General features: G+C 44.8%; 1 protein-coding gene across 1 annotated transcript in view; it reads right to left on the reverse strand.

Annotated features, from left to right (window-relative positions):
• Positions 1 to 14,940, reverse strand: part of LYPLAL1 (lysophospholipase like 1) — a 29,520-nt gene extending 14,580 nt beyond the window's left edge. The window contains exons 1-2 of the mRNA XM_035111358.3: positions 14,844 to 14,940; positions 9,343 to 9,442 (exon numbers count right to left, since the gene is read on the reverse strand). Coding sequence (XP_034967249.2) covers positions 9,343 to 9,442; positions 14,844 to 14,928 — 185 coding nt within the window. The 5' untranslated portion in view covers positions 14,929 to 14,940. The remainder of the gene's footprint in view (positions 1 to 9,342; positions 9,443 to 14,843) is intronic.
• Positions 14,941 to 23,271: the final 8,331 nt, after the last annotated feature.

Here is a 23,271-nt window from a genome sequence, read left to right on the forward strand (position 1 = left end):
CTAGGGCCTCTCCATGTGCGCCAGGGCGGGGGTGGTGATGGATGGCTGTCACTCAGCCACCCAGGTAAGGCTCAAATTACGGGTGGCTGTCTTAGTAATTTAGAGGGAATATATGTCAAGAAGGGATGGCTGTGTTAGGGAAGAAGTCCATTGCCCCAAGCAATTGTACCTAGATGGGTTCGTTGTTACAACTCATCAGATCTTACAGAGTGAAAAAGGCAGTCAATGGGAAAGCCAGAGATTTAGGGTAGAATAGTAAGTTTTACTTAACATCAAGGTCTTGGGCCAATGGATGGAGCCACAGACCAGACTTGGCCTCAGGTTCTCTTTACAGCTATGAATACAGCAGGTGGATTTAGTTTGCTGTTTGTATCACGTTCCTAATGGAGATTTCCACAAGGTGAACAAGACCATATTTACTTTGAATGTAAAACATACGGCAGAAATTCTTTATTTGGCTTTTTAAGCCCTTCCAGTAATCTAGACCACAGACAGCCCTGGTATTAAGATACACAGTAAGTGGAGCTGCGTATGTTTGTGTGTGATACCATTAAGACCAGTGTATAAAATCAACCAAGCAACAGCACCACCATATTGAATTGTTGACTTGCTTTGGAGGCTAGGTACCTGCGATTCTCTCGGTTTAGAAGAACTAGGAGATTAAAAAGAGCCCCAAGTGTACCATGTCTCTCTGCTTGTAGCAAAACTTTAATGTGTTTTCACATATTATATCAAATTGCCATGTTGTATCCTTGGGGGTCCAAGGATTACACCAACACATGAAGGTGGTGAATGGATGCAAGGATCCTGAGTGAGAGACAGGGAAGGGAAGACCTCCCAGGTTGAGAGACTGGGAGAAGAAAGGAAAGCTCCCAGGTGAGAGAGCTGGTAGGGTCTACCACTTTCTGTGTGAGATGAGTCAAGAGATCCCTTTGAGAGAGGACTCTGTGTTTTCTTTTCTCTTTCTCTGTTTTTATTTAGATAAATAAAAAAATTCCTTCAGTAGCACCTTAAAGACCAACTAAGTTTTTATTTTGGTATGAGCTTTCGTGTGCATGCACACTTCTTCAGATACGCTGACTTCTGTTTCAGCGTATCTGAAGAAGTGTGCAGACTCTTCTGTTTCAGCGTATCTGAAGAAGTGTGCATGCACACGAAAGCTCATACCAAAATAAAAACTTAGTTGGTCTTTAAGGTGCTACTGAAGGAATTTTTTTATTTTGCTTTGACTCAGACCAACACGGCTACCTACCTGTAACTAAATTTATTTAGATAAGTTTATTTTATCTTATTATTTCATAAAAAGCTTTAACAAAATCTTACGGAAAAAGAAAACCCCCCTCAAATTACTCTGTTGTATGCTCCCTTGGCAACATCTGCTTTAAAGGTGGCATATAAAAGATTATAATGAATAATAAATACAACTTTTCAGTGCCTGTTCATGATTTCCTTGGTTGCTCCCTACGTGGTGCATATTGGCCCATTCCTATATGAGACTGCATCCCTTTGGATTATCATTTTCGATAGATGACTTGAACAGCATCTGTAAATGTGGTTCCTCCTTAATGACAACTGATTTAGGAACTGCAGGTGTACCAGAATTTATACTCGTTGACTATGGGGTTTATAACAGCTTGTGGGTACGGCTTTGGTTTGAAATTGCAGTGCAATTTCCCACTAAAGGAGACAGTTTACAAACCTTCCATGCCCATATTTCTATGCGACTAAAACTATTCCATGTTAAATGTATGGAAGCTGTGTTAAAGGTGGCTTAGGTAAAGGGAAGGTAAAGGGACCCCTGACCATTAGGTCCAGTCGTGACCGACTCTGGGGTTGCCCGCTCATCTCGCATTATTGGCCGAGGGAGCCGGCGTATAGCTTCCAGGTCATGTGGCCAGCATGACAAAGCCGCTTCTGGCAAACCAGAGCAGCACATGGAAACGCCGTTTACCTTCCCGCTATAGCGGTTCCTATTTATCTACTTGCATTTTGACGTGCTTTCGAACTGCTAGGTTGGCAGGAGCTGGGACCAAGCAACGGGAGCTCACCCCATCACAGGGATTCGAACCGCTGACCTTCTGATCAGCAAGCCCTAGGCTCAGTGGTTTAACCACAGCGTCACCTGGGTCCCTCAAAGGTGGAGTCCCTCAAAGGTAAATACTTTAACCCAAGAGATGTCACCACTGTGTGTAATTTGATCTTCATTAACCCAATGCAATTGGATCATAGTTACCACAATGCACATATGGAACTCCCCTTTTCATACAGAGCTCCCCTGTTCTTTTCAAAATGTGCAGCCATTCCTCCGAAAGTCTGTATCCTTTGCCTCCATTAACGCTAATGGTACCCTGCCTGACCCTTTTGCACATCACCTGCTCTTCTAAATCAGAATGCAAGAGAAGGTTTAGTTCAAAATGCATGTGCTTAAACAGTGGGTGGTGTCCCCTTCTCATCTTTCTTTTTTTAAGTGTAACAGAAAAAAGAATTTGTAGCTCACTCCTTCCAAGAAGCTCTGGAACTCAGCCTAGTTCCAGGACTATCAATCCAGTTTAGCAGCAAAATAAAACATTTGTCAGGTAAGGGACAATACAGTGTGGATCTGAAGCCTAATTTTAATGGGCAATTAGGCTGTGCAGAGAAGCAAACACTGCACTTTTATTATTATTATTTTTAAAGAAGCAGCCAGCAGAGCCTTTTCTTGCAAACTGTGTGTGCTAAATCTGGGTAGACGTGGCTATAGTAAAGATGCCATTCCTTCAACGACAGAACAAAGAGGTTTCTTTTCTTTTCTTGACGTCCCTCTTTGTGTGGATTAATCCGCTGGTACTAGCTCCTGACGTCTCTTGGCTCTCATCCCATTGGCAAAAGAAGCGTTCGCCATCAGCACCGATGCCAACGTTTTCAACCACCACTCTGAAGAGCAGATTAATGTATGTGCGCCTGCAAAAATAACAATCTAAAAATGTCAGCTCTGCTTCTTCATTGTAATAAATGCCGTCTGCTGAAATTTCTTCTGCTTCCATCAGCCCTGGGCAGGACCCAACCAAAGTTACACAATGTTTAAAGTGTCCCTGATTTCAACGTGAGTTGATTTAACCACTTGGCCTGAGATCTCATCCATTTTAGTTCTTCACCCATCAAAGATGGATGCGTATGCTTAATTACTTTCCTGAATCTCCGCCTAAGGCTTTGCAGTAAGGTTTTCCAGTTTCCATGTCCATATGCTGTAAAGCCAAGCCGACTTCAAAACCTCAAAACATCATTAAAAAGGATTAAAATAATTTCTAACACAAAAAAGAAGCCTTCCTCTACTAGAAACAGCAATATACTTTAAACCTGCCCCTGTATCACTTCTTTGGCTCCAAACTTTCAGAAAATTTAGGATGCAAGAATTAATGGATTGGTTTTTAAGTATAAGCTAGAATGCATTTCAGGTTTATATATATGCAGGGATAAAGCTGGCAATATAAAATTCCTCAGGGACTATCTAGGCACCCAAACTTTCAATAAGCATATATATAATATTAAAAGCTAGAAACCCACCGAATATTACACTGTGAATGCCTGAACCAAGGGCAACTAAAAGACTCCAGGAGAGGAGGAAGAACTCAGTACTTGCCCTTGGGGAATCCTGGGGCAACTACGATCATTTTAATCTCTTTACTGCATACCCTCCAGAAGCAAAAACTACAACGTCTAAGAGAAAGAATTCAAGTACACCTGGTGCTAGTTTTACTAGCTTCCTCCTGGAAGAACTGACTTACACATCGGTGTAAACACACCTCTTTCTTCTCTCTACTTGATTTCCGTATACTTGGCTGATCGGCTGTTGGGTTTTTCTCTTTGCATGGTCCATTCACACATGTAAATCATCACTTGATCTTGCAGTTATAAAAGTACTGAATAAAATCATAAATGAATGGAGCCTCCAAAACATAAGTTTTTGCCTTTTGGGGTTACCTGGATGTTGTGACGAGAAATAACACATTTCTGGATAGGGAGACAAATTGTAAGGTGCCCAGAATATAGAGTTCTAAAATCTCTAGTGAAATTTGCACAACTGGGCCCAACAGGCTTAGGTTTTGCCTGAATTAGCTGAGAACCCATAGCCCTCCAAATGTTTGACTACAACTCTTATAAGGGAACTCTCTAACGCTGCCTGCCTAAAACCATCCATTTGCCAAAAGCAAAGAGATCCAGAAGAAAAGAAATGCAGAGACTTGAACTTCTCTTGTGATTCACTGATGCACCACAAAACAGAACCAAAGTACAGGAACCCCTGACTCCCTTGTAGACATCTATAAAGATCTCAATCCAGACAAGACTGTGTTGGTTGAGGTTGGTGAACAGAGATGGGAATTAATGAAATATTTGCTTGAGAATCTGGGTGGGTACTATGCACTGGAATCTTGCCGGCACAATTTTACTGATCCAGCCCAGTTATGATTTTTAAAAAGCTACTGTGGATCAAGTAGCTGCCAATATACCTGAAACAGGCCCAAACTGACTAGTGTTGGTGCTGACCTTTAAAGCTCTAAATGGCCTTGGCCCAGTAGACCTGAAGGAGCGTCTCCACCCCCATCGTTCAGCCTGAGGTCCAGCTCTGAGGGCCTTTTGGTGGTTCCCTCACTGTGAGAAGTGAGGTTACAGGGAACCAGGCAGAGGGCCTTCTTGGTGGTGGCACCCGCCCTGTGGAATGCCCTCCCATCAGATGTCAAAGAAATAAACAACTATCTGACTTTTAGAAGACATCTGAAGGCAGCCCTGTTTAGGGAAGCTTTTAATGTTTCAAGTTTTATTTTGTTTTTAGTGTTCTGTTGGGAGCCGCCCAGAGTGGCTGGGGAAACCCAGCCAGATGGGTGGGGTATAAATATTATTATTATTATTATTATTATTATTATTATTATTATTATTAGTGATTCTGTACCCTGGCCAGAGAAGGAGCAAGGGACCTTCTATGAGAAGCTCGAGGTGGGGTAAGTGGGGGTCTGCATTGCTCTGTAAGCTCAGGCAGGGCCAGCTCACACTTCTCTGCAATGCCATTTTCCAGGGCTCCACAAATATTTACTCAAATGAAAAGAGATCAAAATTCTTTGCAAAATGTATCCCAAAAAACACATAAGTTATCTGTTGGTTATTGAAAAGAGCACATGTCTCTGCTTACTGATAGGTTAACTCTGGATTTGCAGCAGGAAGAATTCCAAGAAAGAAGTGCTACATAACGCAAAGATTCTTTGACCTAGATTTGCCGATGGGGAAACAGAAAAAGGTATGGCATAGTTATTTCAAAAAAAGTCGAGACGACATAATTTTAACTTGACCACGTTAGCTGCTACAATGCCAATTTAAACTATCGCTTTCTATTTAACAGAAAGGCAACAACAACAAAAGGAGCGCTCTTCTGCTCAAATTTAGACATTTAAAAGAAAACAAAACGCTAAAGTCACACTTCCAGCAGCTGAAACATAAATTTGCATCTATGTCTGCCCCGTTTGCTTTTAAAAACCACTTGGACAGACGTGGCAGCGCATGGTATTTTTTTAAAGCCCTGACTTCAGTTACAGCACATTTACTCACAATGATCGAAAAGACAAAAAAAAAGATTAAGATTGCAATCTTGTGCAGCTTTACCTGAAAAAAAGCCTCACTAAACATAGTGGGACTTGCTTCTGAGTAAGCATGTCTTTGATTACGCTAGAAGTTATATTTAACCACTGAAAGTTGATGCAGTTGTTATTTCTACATCTCCCTTAATTCGATGACTCATGCAAATGCAAACCGTAATTCCCAGCCGGTAAGTTTGCCAGCGTTTGCAAAAGTATCGTTTGGCCACAACTATGAACCTTCTAGAACTCTGCTTTCGAAAAACACATCCCTTAAATTTACCTCCTGCATGCAAACCAGAGGGAGGGAGGCTCCCCTTTAAGTTGTTATCGACTATCAATTCCCATCAGCCGCAGCCAGCAATCCCAGGGGTGGGTCACGGGCAATTGGGGGAGGGGGCACACTTCCTCATGTCAGATGTAAGCACTGGCTAACGCACTATGTCCTTGGACCCAGCGACAGGAGATCCCTGAGAACAGTACATGGGCAGGGGGAAGTTGTTCCAGCTGGATTGCTTGCTTGCATGGAAGGAAGGAATGGAAAAGACCCCATGAGTCTTGCGGCTCCTTCAATGCTATCCCTTGTGGCCTGAATCAGCTCAATGGACCCAACACATGTTTTAACTGGCTTACCCATGCTAGAATCCCTGTGTTACCAAGTGCCGGCTTTTTGTGAATGTTAACAGCTGTACTTCTCTTGCTTTCCTTCTGATGCCACTATTTATACTATGGTGTGTGTGTGTGTGTGTATGTGGTTGGCCTCTTGGTGGTCTCTGTGGGATCTGATTGGCCATTGTGAGAACTAGATGGGATGCTGGCCTGGTTCAGCAGGCTCTTAAGTGTGTATAACACACAAAACACACCCACCCACCCACCCACACGGTAAGACCTCATGCATCTGATGAAGTAGTCCAGTGTTTCCCCAACTTCCGCTGTTGAGGGCCGGTGCTGCCAGCATCGATTGCGCTGCGGGCCAGAGCATGTGGGAGCACGTGCCCATATGTGTGCGCCCACGCGATTTCCGGTGCACTTCCAGGTCACCGGGACACCAGAAGTAGCTTGTGCGCATGTGCTTGGGCCTCCTCCGGCCCAGAAGTGCGTCGGAAACAATGCTTCCGCATGCGCACAAGCTATTTCTGATGCTCTGGAGACCCGGAAGTAGGTAGCTGTGCCGTGCCGCGCAGTTAAGAGTGGGCGGCGGCAGGGGTCGCCAGGGGCCGCATAAAAGAGCCTTGTGGGCCGGATCTGGGCCCCCCGGGCCTTAGTTTGGGGAAGCCTGAAGTAGTTAGTCCGTAAAAGTGTATGCCAGGCATCCCCAAACTGCGGCCCTCCAGATGTTTTGGCCTACAACTCCCATGATCCCTAGCTAACAGGACCAGTGGTCAGGGATGATGGGAATTGTAGTCCAAAACATCTGGAGGGCCGAAGTTTGGGGATGCCTGGTGTATGCCATTTTCAATCTGTTAGTCCTTTGGGGCCACAAGACTCTCTGTTAATGTTTCAAGGGACCTTACAGTTCCTGTTGCAGCCCAAAAGTCTGCCTGTCATAGCACAGTTTGGGAATCACAGATTTACACCGAATTCTGACTGTGGGAAGACAGCCTATACTTAAAAGTATTCCCCCCAGATGTTTATCATATCGGTTGATGAGTTTTCCAGGCAAACTCTGCCATGCTGGCCTTGTCGCTGAAAGGGAGCTGTGGTTGCACTGCTTAAAAAAGAAGGAAAAAAGAAGGCTCTGCCTACTTTTCACACAGACCTGGCAACATGGCATCACAAAACCTAAAATATTCCCACCCACAAATTGATGCCTGTGCTGCAATTGGCATGCTCTGTATGCTAATCATTGACTTAGTGGCACAGCAAATCTTAGGGCTGCACAGCTGGCACCAGGGAGACTGAATCAGGTTAATTCCAGTAATTCAGATTAATTAATTAGTGGATCAAAAAAAAAAAAACAGCTTTCGAGAGCCAACACTGCACAGAGTGTTATGCTACATTAGCTATTTCTGCCATTCACCCTGATTGGACTTGCCTTCCTCAGCATCATTAATAAAGGTCTCAATAACAGCAGTACATTAAAGCCCAAAGAGAGAGAGAGAGAGAGAAGGAAGGAAGGAAGGAAGGAAGGAAGGAAGGAAGGACGGACAGCGGCTTTAGAAAGGCTTCCTCTTATCTCTGGGAAACAGTGGTGTCAGGCTCACTGCAGGTAACTCAGGAAATGTGAATGGGGTTGAAATTGTGAGAGCGCTGAAGCCAAAGATCCTAACAAGAGCCATTTATTAAAAAAACAAATATAGAAATTGAGTATTAATTTTTATTTTTTTCTAGGGGGTAGTATACACATGTGCACATGTGGGGGGGGGCGGGCGTCACAATTACATGTACTGCAAAATCGTGAAATAATTGCTCTAATGTTTGTTTGTTTTTAAGAATAAAAAGCTTTATTGTTCCACTTCAAAAAGCACTTGCATAAATGCTCTCTGGAGGCTTTGACACTAAGATTGTTTTCAGATGGAGGATGCTGGATTTATCAATTAACTAGGGAACCTGTATTGCTATTCATACCGAGGGATAATTCATGGAGAACCCCAGTACATAATGAAGAGCAGAGGTAGAGTGTTCTGCCCTCCTCCTTTAAGTGGTTAATTATCAGAAGTCAAAGCCTACCTCTGTCATCAAATAATAATAATAATAATAATAATAATAATAATAATAATAATAATAATAATAATATATTATTTATACCCCGCCCATCTGGCTGGGTTTCCCCAGCCACTCTGGGTGGCTTCCAACCGAATTATTAAAAACAGTACAGCATCAAACATTAAAAACTTCCCTAAACAGGGCCGCCTTCAGTTGTCTTCTAAAAGTAAAATAGTTGCTTGCCTTGACATCTGCTGGGAGGGTGTTCCACAGGGTGGGTGCCACTACCGAGAAGGCCCTCTGTCTGGTTCCCTGTAACCTCACTTCTCGCAATGAGGGAACCACCAGAAGGCCCTTGGTGCTGGACCTCAGTGGGGGTGGAGACGCTCCTTCAGGTATACAGGATCAAGGCCGTTTAGGGCTTTAAAGGTCAGTACCAACACTTTGAATTGTGCTCGGAAACGTACTGGGAGCCAGTGTAGATCTTTCAGGACCGGTGTTATGTGGTCCCAGCGGCCACTCCCCAGTCACCAGTCTAGCTGCCACATTCTGGATTAATTGCAGTTTCTGGGTCACCTTCAAAGGTAGCCCCACATACAGCGCATTGCAGTAGTCCAAGTGGGAGATAACTAGAGAATGCACCACTCTGGCGAGACAGTCCGCGGGCAGGTAGGGTCTCAGCCTGCGTACCAGATGGAGCTGGCAAACCGCTGCCCTGGACACAGAATTGACCTGCACCTCCATGGACAGCTGTGAGTCCAAAATGACTCCCAGGCTGCGCACCTGGTCCTTCAGGGGCACAGTTACCCCATTCAGGACCAGGGAGTCCTCCACACCTGCCCGCCACCTGTCCCCCCAAAACAGTACTTCTGTCTTGTCATCAACCTCAATCCGTTAGTATACATCTTACAACTTGCCATCACACTGGGGGTAAATGTGAATGTCACAACATATCTGGAGAAAAGTAGTTTTGCAAATTCAACTTAGGACATATCTGCAAACTTTTATGTCATATAGTTACAACCTTAACAACAAACAGTTTTTAAAGAAGGGAATAAAGGAAGGCTAGTATGAAAATGCATTAAAGAAATACCTGGCAGGAGCTGTTGGATAAATGACTTTTATATGCTGGAAAGACAAATCGTGACTCAAAACCCCTTTGATCCAGTCTCTTAATCCTTGGCCGGTATCACCTAAGAAATACAGAAAGATAAAGGCTACTTTAGATATCTACACAATGCCAAAGGCCAGGCCTGTTCTTCGTAATACACAGATATAGAATTGCATTATCCAAGAGAAAAACAGAACGTCATCTGGACAAATGTGCTCAGCCTTATTGGATTTCAGGATAACTAACCACTCAGTGACCAAGTTCAGGTGATCATTCCCGGCTCCATACGCTATGGAGCTGAGACTCCTCCCCCAGTGCCCTTCCCAATTCTTTTGTTATAGATCAGTTTTTGTGCAAAGAGCCTGGCTTGTATTAAGCCAGATAACTAAAGCAGGGAACACTGCCTTAACATCAGTTAACAAACCATGAAAATAAGCCAGGATCACATTATCCAAAGATTACCCCAAACAGATTCCCAGGTGAGCACATCTGGTTTTGTGATAGTTGGATGGCTTTTGTCTCCCAATTTTGCAAACTGGTGAAACCAAAGCTCCTCTTTTATGAATAACAATTATCAATTACATATGAGTATATTGGAGGAAAATATTGTTAAGGGAAAGGAAGGCAAGTCAGAAAGCTTAACAAGTTTGTGTATTTGAACTTCTTGTAGGAACTTTTCATAACAAGAGGAGTCTAGGCCAATGGACCATCTACTCCCATTGCATCCTGCTCTCACAGGGGCAAACCAGATAATGATATTTTTTTATTAGATGCTTGTGAGAAATTGGCAAGCAGGACCCAGGCACAAGAGCAGTCTCCCCTCCAAGAGTCCAGCAAACGGTAATCAGCATGACTGCTTCTGTCTATGGAAGCAGAGCACAGCCATCATGGCTAGTACCCACTGTCAGCTCTTTCCTACCTCCATGAATCTGTCCAATCTTCTTCTGATGCCTAATAATAATAATAATAATAATAATAATAATAATAATAATAATAATTTAGTTATACCCCACCCATCTGGCTGGGTTTCCCCAGCCACTCTGGGCGGCTCCCAACCAAATATTAAAAACACAATATAGCATTACACATTAATATATAATGCTATATTACACATTCCCTAAACAGGGCTGCCTTCAGAGGTCTTCTAAAAGTAAGATAGTTGCTTATTGACCTGATGGGAGGGTGTTCCACAGGGCAGGTGCCACTACCGAGAAGGCCCTCTGCCTGGTTCCCTGTAACCTCACTTCTTGCAGTGAGGGAACATCCAGAAGGCCCTCGGAGCTGGACCTCAGTGTCCGGGCTGAATGATGGGGGTGGAGACGCTTCTTCACATATACGGGGCCAAAGCTGTGGAGGGCTTTAAAGGTCAGCACCAACACTTTGAATTGTGCTTGGAAACATACTGGGAGCCATTGTACCTAGCTGTTTCAGGACCAGTGTTATATGGTATGAAATTGCAGTTTCCGAGTCACCTTCAAAGGTAGCACCTTCAAAGGTAACCCCTGCAGTAGTCCAAGCAGGAGATAACTAGAGCATACACCACTCTGGCGAGACAGTCCACAGGCAGGTAGGGTCTCAGCCTGTGTACCAAATGGAGCTGGTAGACAGCTGTCCTGGACACAGAATTTACCTGCGCTTCCATGGACAGGGCGGGTGCCACAACCGAGAAGGCCCTCTGCCTGGTTCCCTGTAACTTGGCTTCTCGCAGCAAGGGAACCGCCAGAAGGCCCTTGGCACTGGACCTCAGTGTCCGGGCAGAGCGATGGAGGTGGAGACGCTCCTTCAGGAATACTGGATCGAGGCCGTTTAGGGCTTTAAAGGACAGCACCAACACTTTGAATTGTGCTCGGAAACGTACTGGGAGCCAATGCAGGTCTTTCAAGACCGGTGTTATGTGGTCTCGGCGGCTACTCCCAGTCACCAGTCTAGTTGCCGCATTCTGGATTAATTGTAGTTTCCGGGTCACCTTCAAAGGTAGCCCCACATAGAGCGCATTGCAGTAGTCCAAGCGAGAGATAACTAGAGCATGCACCACTCTGGCGAGACAGTCCGCAGGCAGGTAGGGTCTCAGCCTGCGTACCAGATGGAGCTGATAAACAGCTGCCCTGGATACAGAATTTACCTGCGCTTCCATGGACAGCTGTGAGTCCAAAATGACTCCCAGGCTGTGCACCTGGTCCTTCAGGGGCACAGTTACCCCATTGAGGACCAAGAACAGTATTTCTGTCTTGTCAGGATTCAACCTCAATCTGTTAGCCACCTTCTATTCTCCAACCACCTCCAGGCACTCACACAGGACTTCACTGTCCTCAATGGTTCTGATTCCTCACTTGGGATACCCAGAAATTGGCATTCAGAGGTATAATGCTTCTGGCAGTGACTCATGGCCTGATACTGTGCCATCCCATCCTTTGGTCCTCTTTCCCCCTCAGTTGCAATATCCTGAAATCTACACAGCAAGGGGGTATGAGACAAGGGGCTCAGAGTTCATACTCTGTATAAATTTTCACTTGAGCAACAGATGTTGTCTCTGGGCCTCGTACTCGCAACTACAGCCCCCCCCCCCGATTTCCATGAAAAACGATCCCTTATAAACACAAGTTTACACTCAGGTAGTAAAAACATTTTAAACAACTTTAGAGTGCTATAACCCCTTTCACACTTTTTTTTGTAAAAAAATAAAATAAAAGTTTATTTAAAACCACATCTAAAAGCCTTTGATCTAGTTCACCTATGCAAACACTACAAATGAAAGGGCTGGAAGAGGATAGCACCTGCCGAGGAATAACAATCTCAGCATGCCTGTGGTCAGGTAAACAAGGTAGCCCTAGGGTGATGAAAGTTTCGCAGGCGCTAAAGTACTCTGAGGCGGAGCACGTGCTGTCCACACATACCGTCTGTCCCCAAAAGCAACTTAGAAATCAGTGCACGCTGAAAGGCAATGGAAACGCTGAATGCAGGCACTTCTAAGGTGCAACTGCTTTTGGCACTGTTGCAGCTAGGAAGTGGATATCAACATGGAGCGAGATGCCAGGCCACAGGAAGAATGTCAATTTGACCTGTCCCCCTAAATGCGCTTCCAGATCATCACTAATTTTGAGTAGGATTCAATTATATACTGTCAAATTCTGGTTGTGCAATTTAAGGCCATTTGTAGCTCTTGCGCAACAAACCTGCTTCCCCAACAGAACTATTGTTTTTACTGTAGCTTTAGGTTTGCAATAAGGAAGTCGCAGGAAAATGCGGCGGAAAGTGTGGGATAACATTTTAATACAATGTTGTGCAATCTCTTCGTAAACAAACAAGTTCGAATGATCATTTGAAAGTCAACGTCATCTAATCTCCCTGCAAACAAATCAGGATGCTCAATAAACAGGTAGTCTGGCAGTGCCCTTAGATGCTAACTTCCAGAAGTACTAAACTGAACTGCAATGCACACCCATATACCAGATCCAACCAATTTTCTGTCTAGAACAGTGTATATTGACTGGCAGCGGCTGTTCACAGTTTCACAGAAGGGTCTGCCCCAACCCTACCTAGAGTTGGGAGGAACTGAACCCAGGGCTTTTTACTTGCAAGGCATGCGCTCTATCACAAAACTGCAGTCTTTCCTCTAAACAGGTGTCAAAAGGGCAACTTGCTTGAAGGAAAACCTTTGTCACTCCAAAAGACAGACAGTAGAAATCATAAAAGTACAGTGGTGCCTCGACTCACTAATTTAATCCGTTCCGAAGGCACCTTCGTAGGTCAAAAAATTCGTAAGTCGAAAAACGCCACTGGAAACGCGGTTTCCCATAGGAATGCATTGGAAATGGAAAAATTTGTAAGTCAAAGCAACCCCATCTAAAAATTCGTAAGTCGGAAAAACCCTATATAAAACCGCCGCGGTTTCCGTGTGCGGCCATTTGCTCCATTCGTAAGTCGAAAAATTCAGTTGTCGAGTCATTCGTAAGTCGAGGTACCACTGTAAGTCCCACCGAGTTTAACAGGTCTTACACCCAGATAAGTGGCTGTATGATTGCAAAGATTCACAGGTGACAAGGCACACTGCAGGAGTAAGGAGCTCCTTTGCTGACATTTTCCTTTTTAAAGAAAAGGCTGCCCAAACACTTTCTAGCTTCTGACAAACTAAATATACAATGTAAAATCAAACTGCAACACAGTTCCCCATATCTACCAGAGGCGGTACTGCACAAGTTGCCACTAGCAAAGTCACAGTCACTGTCCAATAGGGGCTTATGCTGCCAGGTTCAACACAGCAGCTACAATGGGAAAAGGAATGCCAGCTGTAGAAATTCAAACATATCCCCAAGGTCTGAAACACTGCTGTTCGGGGGCATGTTCACAAAAGCAGTTCCTATTTCCATATAATTTGGTATATCATCATGTGCGCGTATGGGGGATATTTAATGTGAATTAAAGCTGTTTATGCAAGTGCAGCCATAACCATTCCCATGCCTGCAGTGGCTTGTAAGAGCAAAGCCAGAAGTAAAACTGAACATGACACGTATGGGTGAATCTGCTCTGTGTATAGAATATGCAAAAAATATCACTGCAGCTTCTTCTATATAGCTGAATAAACCTTCCACTGATAAAATTCTCCTTTCACACTCATCCAAAACAGCCAATACACAAAGAATGGGTGCTCTGCAGATATTGCTGGGACTACTGCTCCTGTCACTCCTAGCTATTGGCTATGCTGGCTGGGACTGATGGGTGACTGATTCCAATAACACCAGAATGGTCAATTTCCCAAGCCCTAGTTTAAAAGATCACCACCCAGATGTAAAATGACAGGTAATGGTCTACACCATGCACTTGAAGCACATCCAGTGCTCATTTAAAGCATGTGATTCCCCCCCCCCAAAGAACCCTGGGAACCATAGCTTGCTTAGGGTGCTGGGAATTTTAGCTGTGAGGGGGAAACGGCCATCCCCAGGATCCCCTGGGGGAAGTCACGTGCTTTAAATGTGCACCGGATGTGCTTTGAATTCATGCTGCAACGTTGACCATAGGGCTAGGCACAACTTTCATCCAGCAATGTGCCACCCGAGGGCATCCCCATCTCTGCCAATTCATCCAGGATTGAGACCACCTTTCAGGCTGGCTTGAACTTCTGAAACCTTTCTTTTCAAGAAGAGCAGTGGACACTCTCTTGGGAGCTGGTGGGAGGTTTTTTTTTTAAAGCAAAGGTTGGATGACCATCTGTCATAGATGCTTTTTGAGATTCCTGCACTGCAGAGGGTTGGACTAGATGACCCTCGGGGGACCCTTCAAACTCTACAACTTCATGATATCTTGCACAAAGAAGGAACAAAAGCCAGTATATATAAAACACCCAACTCTCTTCTCCCTATCAACCCTTTCCGTGCGCCTTTGCTGTGAAATGGCACCGCAACCAGCCCACCCCCTTATTGACGAAGCTTGGAGAGGCTTCCGCGGTGGCGCCCCCTGCAGACCGCTCTGCGGTCGGACTCATCCACCTGAGCCGTGGAGGAAGACGACAGAAGCCGTGTGTCTCCCCGCGGGGGCCACCACGCTCCTCTGCAGCGCCGCCGGAGCCGCCATGGCTGTCCCAACCCTCCGGAGAAAAGGGGCGGCCAAGGCGCACAGCGCCGGCGCGTCGCAGGGAAAGTCCGCGCGCTTCTATTGGAGGAGGAAGCCCTTTGCGAAAAAGCGCAGGCGCGGCTGCCGCTCTGGGGGAGGCGGCTGGGAAGAAAAGCGAATGCGGGTAGGCTGCGCAGCTCCGTCCAGCGCTGGGTTAGAGGTGCTGGAAGCTATATTGCAAGCCGTGGATTGAAATGCGCCTAACTCCGCGTGGTATTGCAACGTTAGAAGAAGACGAGGGGAACTGCAGGGGAGAGTTGCTTTTTCCTTCTTCTTTTTAACAGTGCAGTCTCATACTTAACATCAATATTTCCCATTGACATCAACGGGGCGTATCCCAAGGGACTCGACATAGGATTGCAACCTTCTGGAGATGTTTGCTTTCATTAGCAAAAAGGCAGTTGTAATGTGGGTTGATAATATGCAGTAAGATAATAGGCAGTAAGAAAGTATTTGGTTGAATTTCACTTAATCATAAGGGGCACAGTATTGGAAGCTGCCTTGTAGGACCATAGAATCATAGAGTTGGAAGAGACCACAAGGGCCATCCAGTCCTTCCCCCTGCCGAGCAGGAAACAGTCCAGTCCGGTAGTCTCTAACCTTTTCCAACCTGGAACCTGCCTGACATTTGGGAATTCATTAATTCGTTACCATCTATTTCTGTTGTGCTGCTGCTGCTGCTGCTGCTGCTGCTGCAACCCACCTTAGATCAGGCCATGGCCCAGTAGCTGAATACCAATGGGCTAGTAGTCTTCTAACCCTCTAGAAGGGAAGGGTCATAGCTCAGTGATAGGGCAACTGCTTAGCATGCAGACAATCCCAGATACAATCCTTGATGTCTGCAGGTAGACCTGCAAGAGACCTCTGCCTGAAAACCTGCTGCTGCCAGTCAGTGTAGACAGTACTGAGCTAGATGGTCAGATTCAGATTAAGACAGCTTCCTGCGTTCCCTTCTCACAGCAGGGAACCCATCAAACAGCTGTCTAGGCTCAGTTTGAAGACCTGGTTTGAAGTGATGGAGAGTCCATTAACATACTAAGAAATTTGTTATCTTGCTAGGCTTCTCTTAACATCAGGTATGTCACCTACTGTTCAGCCGAAATATACGTTCCTTTCTGAAGATGGTGGCAGCTGCTGCTACAGCCATTTTGCCCACTGTTGGTCTTCTCGGTGCTGGGCCGCTCACCCCCGGTCCCCACAGTCACTCTCTCCCCACAGCTGTTCTCTAGTAAGCTTTTGAAGAGACCCACAATGGTGGGGCAAGGAGAGGCCCAGAGGGCATTTTGACTTCACCAGCACTGCATCAAACTCACTAGGACTCAAATGCTCATGGGCTTGCAATCTTGCTCCGCGGGTGTTTTTGCATGTCATGCAGCCTGATCCTGTCCACATTTCTCCCTCCTGCTTTCTGCCTGTATTCTCTACATTTTGCTCACACCTTCCTTGGCAACTAACCATACGTCCTTAGGGAGGCCCGGTGCTCACTTTAAGAATCACTGCAATTTGTTGAAGGCATTTTAATCGCCTTCATATGTGGATTAGTTCAGAAAACACATGTGAGGTAAGCACTTGTCCAGCCCCTCCCTGCTCCCATTTTTATACTTCTGGGAGCTCATGTTTATGGCTTCCACATTTCGCCATTTATTTGTCTAAAGTGGGGTGGGGATGTATTCCCCTCCCCCAGTTTATGTGCTGCCATAATAACCTCCCCCCCCTGTTTTGTTTTTCATCACTTATTAGCTCAGCTCCCCAGCTGTGTAGCACCACTCCCTGGTGTGAACTACAGAGGCGTAATTCTGACAAGTTTACTTTGGCCCAAATTTACGGCATTTCATATGGGCAAAGCAGTATCTTGTTCACATTTCCATTGCAAGACACTTATTTTTGTGTGGCAGCATCTGTCCGCACCGTGCGAGGAACACTGAAAAGGTGGCGTTTTGAGAAGGTAAAAAAGGACGTGTGCGGCAACTTGCTCATTACAGGAACAAAAGGATTGTCGAAAGGGGGAGAGAAGATACATTAGCTGCGCATGAGGAATGACGTTCCTTCTGCCAAGGAATACTCCACATGCCCTTTTCAGTGGTGAAACGCAACTGAGTTATGTGCACCAAATCACTTTTATATACACCTCTCAAGACATGCAGTGCACCATACATAAGGTTACCTGTCAGGTACTGCAGGCTGAAAGATGGTGGTTTGCCCAAAGCCAGGAGTTGACAGAAGGAGCCTCCCTGGCAGGTAGGAAATAGGGATTTTTTTTTCTATTCGGGATAACAGCGGGAAACGGATTAAAATCTGGGGGTTTTCCGTGAAAAACGGGAGACTTGGCAGTTATGACAAGAACCCTCTCCTGAGGTTAACAGCAACTAGTATTCAGAAGCATTACTGCCAATATGGGGTTATTGCCACCTTACTCACACTTGACTAACGTGGTGTGCCTAGAAAGCCTCATTAAAAATGTGCTCTTCATCCAAAGCAGGGATGAAAAGCCTATCCCCGTTCACATGTTATTGACTGGATTCAAATTTCCGTCACATCCAATGAGACTTAAATGCTGGTGTTTGTAGGATTCCATGTAAATATGCACAGAACTGCATGAGTGGGGAGTTGCAGTCTGAAGGTCTTTCACACAAGACCCGGCAGCAGCCCCAAAGGGGAAATTGGGCTCAAGTAAAGAAAGTCCTGCTAAGTCAATTCCACCTTCCCTTTTCAGTCCTATAAGATGGTGACAGGTCAATCTGAAGGAGAGCTAGGGCCAGGAGCTATAATGTGCAACTAGCTGCCCACAGAACTGGGTTGGAGCCACTGTGGAGGGGTGTGTGTGTGTGTGTGTGTGTGTGTGTGTGTGTGATTTCCTGTGAGTCATAGTATATGGGAAAGGGAATATAAACAAAGCTCCATAACTCAAGAGAAATCATACAATACGTTTTCAATGGCTTGTCTGGAGACTTCTCACATTCCATCCTTTTGTTCCAGAAACTAAGGCAGCATCCATTCACCAACAAGCGGCCATAGGGAAAAACAACAACACTTGTCTTTGAAACGCTTTTCTCACGCTTTTGTTAACCTATTTGGACCTAGGGAAACTCCTCAAGAAGTCTTATTTTTAAATAAATAAATTAATGCTGATATAGTAACTCTAGTTAGAAGGGGGGGGAACCTTTTGTAACTTTCATAAATCGAACTGGAGTCTCAAAGGCCATGTTTTAATGTGGTTATTTTGGAATAAGGTCCATTGACTTTTACTTTGAGATCCTTTGAAACGGGCAGTCTGAGGATTAGACACCAGAATGTCTATTAACAAGTCATTTCCCCATATTAGAATATTTCTCCCACTTCTGCAATAATTCGAGTGATATGATTTCTGTTTTTTAAAGAAGGAAAATGGTAGGAATGGGGCATTGGAGGGATTCTCAAACCAACAAACAAGTTCCATTGCCTGTGGTGTAAACCAGCCCCTGTCCCTGTTTTCTTCCCACTTGTTTGACCCCATGCTATACCAGCTCTGTTACCTGTGGAACTGAGTGCTGCTGCTTTCTCATCTTCCATAAATTTAGGGCCCCTCCAGACATCCTTTTTAATGTGCATTCATGACTGTGCTCCTGGTGGTATCAGTGCAGTTATAAGCCTTCCTGCTTTCAATATCATTTGGGCTTGCAACGAGTTTAGGGGCAGACATTACTGCTTGTTTTCCAACTGGTAAACGTCCCATAACGTCCTGCTGAAATCTGGCATCTTTTCATACCAGAAATGTTCCGGTTTGGTTTGTTTGATTTGTTTTGCCTTCTGTTGTGCTACAGAGTGCCCTTCCAGGCAGCAACAATGTGATAAGATTGGAAAAGCAACACAGAACAACTATCGTAATAAAGTAGAATGGTGTGGGGATAGGTCCATACGAATCCAGCACTATTGCATCAATGACATGTTGCAAAACCAGGCTGGAGGGGCTCTTTACATAAACAGATTGGGATTTAAAAACTTAAAGGAATGCCTCTCCTGGTATCAGTTTACCAGGGGGAGATACCTCTAGTGGTGTTGTGGTCAAGGGCCTTCTTTGTGGTGGCACCAAGGAATGCCCGACTGTCTATTATCCTTTCAGCACAGTGCTGGTTTTGACCTGTAAAGCCTTAAGCGGTTCAGGACCACAATACCTTAAGGACTGCCTCTCCCCATATGAACCTACCCAGACACTGCAAACACCATCAGGTGCCCTTCTTTGTGTGCCCCACCCCGAGAGGATGCCAACATGAGAATGGGCCTTTTCTGCAGTGGCTCCCTATTTGTGGAGTGCTCTCCCTAGGAAGGCTCACTTGGCACCTTCATTATACACCTTTAGGTGCCAGGCGAAAATGTTCCTCTTCAACCAGGCCTGTGGCTGATTAACATCTTATATCCTTGTTAAGTGTGTATTTGGAGGGGCACGGGTTTATAGATTTGTTTTGTTCTTGTTTTTATTATGGAATTTGAGGTTTTATCTTGTATTTTTATGCTGTGAACCGCCCTGAGATCTTTGGATGAAGGGCGCTATACAAATTTAATCAATCAATCAATAATTTATTAATAAATAAAATAAATAAATAAATAAAAATTAAAAAACAATGGCGGTTTTGCTTCTCTCATAGCCACAGTCTTGGATTGCAGCAGAAAGCAAGCCTGTTTCTCTCTCACAAGCTTTAGCCTGCAGCTGGCTTCTAACTTCTAGCTCACATACAAACAACTCAACTTGGGCTTTTGTTCTAACTACCAGCCAGTTAAGGGAGGGGAGTCCCACCCCTTTGTCCTCTGGCACAGAGCTACTTGTTGTTACCATAATGACCCATACTTGGACCATTATTAGGAAGGCAGCCTGGCTATTCCAGCAATTGAACCCTTGCTGGATCCAGCCATTAAAAGGGACTTGGGCATACAGCCTACCCCTACCCCTCCAACTCGCAACACACTTTAGGAGCTATGTGGTTAAAGACTAAGTCACTGTCCGTGAATGCACATATGGGTGAGCTGGGGCTTCTAGCCTGAGCTAACGTGTCTGGTCTCAGGCATAGTTTTCATTCCAGATTAATTCAAGCAAAGTACAAGCGTTGTCATTTTGTGTATGTAGCATATGGGAAGGATTAAGAGGTACATGAAGGTTCTTTATTTCCCTCTTCCTCTGTTTCTTATTTTCTCATGTTTACAGGAGGCCACTATTCTATTTTGCCTTCTGCTCAACGTGCAGGCCTCTTACAGAGTGCTCATTGTTGCCCCGAAATAGTTTTGCAGCTCAGCATTTGGTAATCCTGTTTGTTCCTTTCATTTGATCCTTTCACTTAATGTCTGCTTATTTTTACACAGAATCTCTTGAGTGGATGGTTTTGCTCCACCAGCAGGAAGAAATGATTTCTGAAGGTTTCTCCTCCACTGGCCTTCCCCAACCGGGTGCTGTCTGGTGTACAAATAGACACACATTTTAAAATTGTATTAAGCTTGTTGAAAACCCTTTGCATCTCATTCCTTACTGAACCACAATGGCGCATGTTGCTCCTTTCCCTGTTTAGACTGAGCTGAGAAGGATTTCAACTGTGAGATGCTCTCGGAAGAGTTTCTTCAGTATGTCCCCCTTTTTTGAACCTTTCCCACAGTTAACAGGAAGTAGTCTCCACATCAATTCTGAGTCAACTACATTATTCCACTTACTCCCTCACGGGATATTCTGCACTAAGCTTGGAAGCTGGCCAGGCATTTTCAGTTAATTTTGTGACCTATGCTTCCACCATCCACTGCTGTCACATTCCATGTTGTTGCTAAGTGAGTGTAGACCAGGCATCCCCAAACTGTAGCCCTCCAGATGTTTTGGCCTACAACTCCCATGATCCCTAGCTAACAGGACCAGTGGTCGGGGAAGATGGGAATTGTAGTCCAAAACATCTGGAGGGCCGAAGTTTGGGGATGCCTGGTGTAGACCCTGCCTTTCCTCTTAAAGGAGCCCAGACTGGCTAATACACAAGCAGTAAAACATCTAAAAATTACAAAACAGGCAGACAGGGAAAGATCTTTACTTGAAAAGCTTGTTGGAAGAGGAGGGTCTTCAATAGGCTCCCAAAAATCCAACAGAGACGGCACCTGTCCAATATTTACCAGGGAGGGATTTCTAAGGGTTGGTGCCACCACACTAAAGGTCCAGTTCCTAAGGTGGTATCTGAAGAATGTCCTTACTTCAGAGTTAGGTGATCTTTCAGGCATCCTTGTTTCAATCTGGTTCTTTCTCTGATGTTGGAGTTACGGATATACTTCTCTGTGGTTGCCTGAAAAACTCTGCTCCAGCCCAGTAAGGGCATTAAGATCAGCCAATGGAACCCAGTTAGTTTTGCAACAGTGAGTGTAGACCCTGAGGATTATCTGTTTGTGGTGACCAAGAAGTGGGCTTTTAAACTGGTTGCATCAATGACATCAGAATGCCCCCCCTTCTGAAATATGAGAGGCCCCATCAGTATTGGCATGTCCCTGGCTCTTATAAGAAATCCCTGCTCAGATAAGCATTCCCCAGGACTTGAACATTCTCATCTACGGTAATTCTTTCAATTACAGTGGTGCCTCGCTAGACAAATTTAATTCGTTCCACGGGTCTTTTCTTATAACGAAAAATTCGTCTAGCAAATCCCATAGGAATGCATTGAATTTTTTTTGAATTTTTTTTTTGCCCATAGGAACACATTAATTGAATTTCAATGCATTCCTATGAGAAACCGCGATTCGCTAGACGAATTTTTCATAAAACGAATTCATCTAGCGAGGCAACCTCCGCTCGAAAAATCCTTTCGTTAAGCGGAAATTTCGTTAAGCAGGGCATTCGTTAAGCGAGGCACCACTGTATTCATTTAAGAAGGGCAGTCAGCACTGGTGAACCCTGCATCCCTGACAGCTGCAACAGACCTAAGTCACCTGATTCAAATATGTGCCACATGAGTCACCTGATTCTGCATCTATAGTTGTGCCTGGATTGGATTATTATGTATCCCAGGAAATCAAGACTCTGCAGGTTCGTTATTGGAGGGTGAAGAATAAGAGTGACATGAAACCATGCCACTGAGGCTCAGAAGTTGAAGAAGCCATAGTTTCCCAGTAAAAACTCCATAGAGTGTTGGGCCCTGCCTCTTCATGCTGCCTGAAGGTTCATTTCCTACACGTTTTCCTGAGGGGGGTCTGACAATTAGGGACAGGAAAGAAATTCAATTTAGTTTGCATTTAAAGATAAACTTAACCATATTCTCACTTTTTGAAACAATACTGAAAGCAAAAGGAGCACTATTCTGAGTTGTGCAATGCAGTCCTCCAGCCAGATCATGTATACAAAGATATAACTGCTTTTATTAGGAAACATAATATGTTAAAATGCATTATATTAGGGAGAATTGCTGGCAAAAAAATGTATATAGTAGTCAAAAACGCATACAAAAATTTAAGATTTAAGACTTAAATTAAGATTAGAAAAATGAAGAATCCGGAGAACTGGAATTGATGGATTTTCCCTTCCCTATTCATAATGCCCCCTTGGTATTAGCCAATCAAGCAGCACAGCTTGTCTTTCAGGCAGGTTGTCCTGCCTTTTGATTGGCTGCGTGGATTGGATTCCCAATCCTCTTGTAGGTAAGCACTTCCTAGTTGCTTCATCCCTTCCTGCTCTTCCTCTGGATTGAAACACTGAAAGAAGTGTTATTTACTGAGCTGAATCCTAGAACAATAGAACCCAGAATGCAGCTGTCTGATTGGTCCACAGGAGCCACCCAATCCAGCTCCAGGTGGAAGTGAATCAGCAACCTGATTGGCCTGCAGGAGCAGCCAATCAGGCTGCTGGCAGAAGTGAATCCGCAACTTGATTGGCCTACAGGTGTAGCCCTGAAGTAGCCAATCACGTACGGCCCATTGTGTACATAATGTATATAAGCAGACTTTGGGGGGAAAGAGCCATTCTTCTCTTCTCCTTTTGCTGAATAAAGAGCATGAAATTCACTCTCGACTCCGAGTATATTTCAAGAAGATTTGTTCTTTTCAACTGGGAATCTCTCGTTGGAGAGAACCAATGCTAAAAAGCCGCGTGGCTTTTGCGGAAAAACACCCCCCCCCAAAATAGTATGCCTGAGAACATCTGCTCAGAAAAGCGACTCGTAACAGTATGATTCGGTAGCATGATAAGAAAACATCTGGGAAGCATGTAGCCATGGGAGGAATATTATCAGCAGGAGGAGGAGATGGAGGACGCACCGGGGTTGGCAGTCGGTGAGGGAGAGGCAACACTTTTGAACGCCAGGGGCATGACCTCGATTATTC

Source organism: Zootoca vivipara, chromosome 3 (assembly GCF_965207765.1).
Source record: "Zootoca vivipara chromosome 3, rZooViv2.hap1.1, whole genome shotgun sequence".
Classification (NCBI taxonomy): domain Eukaryota; kingdom Metazoa; phylum Chordata; class Lepidosauria; order Squamata; family Lacertidae; genus Zootoca; species Zootoca vivipara.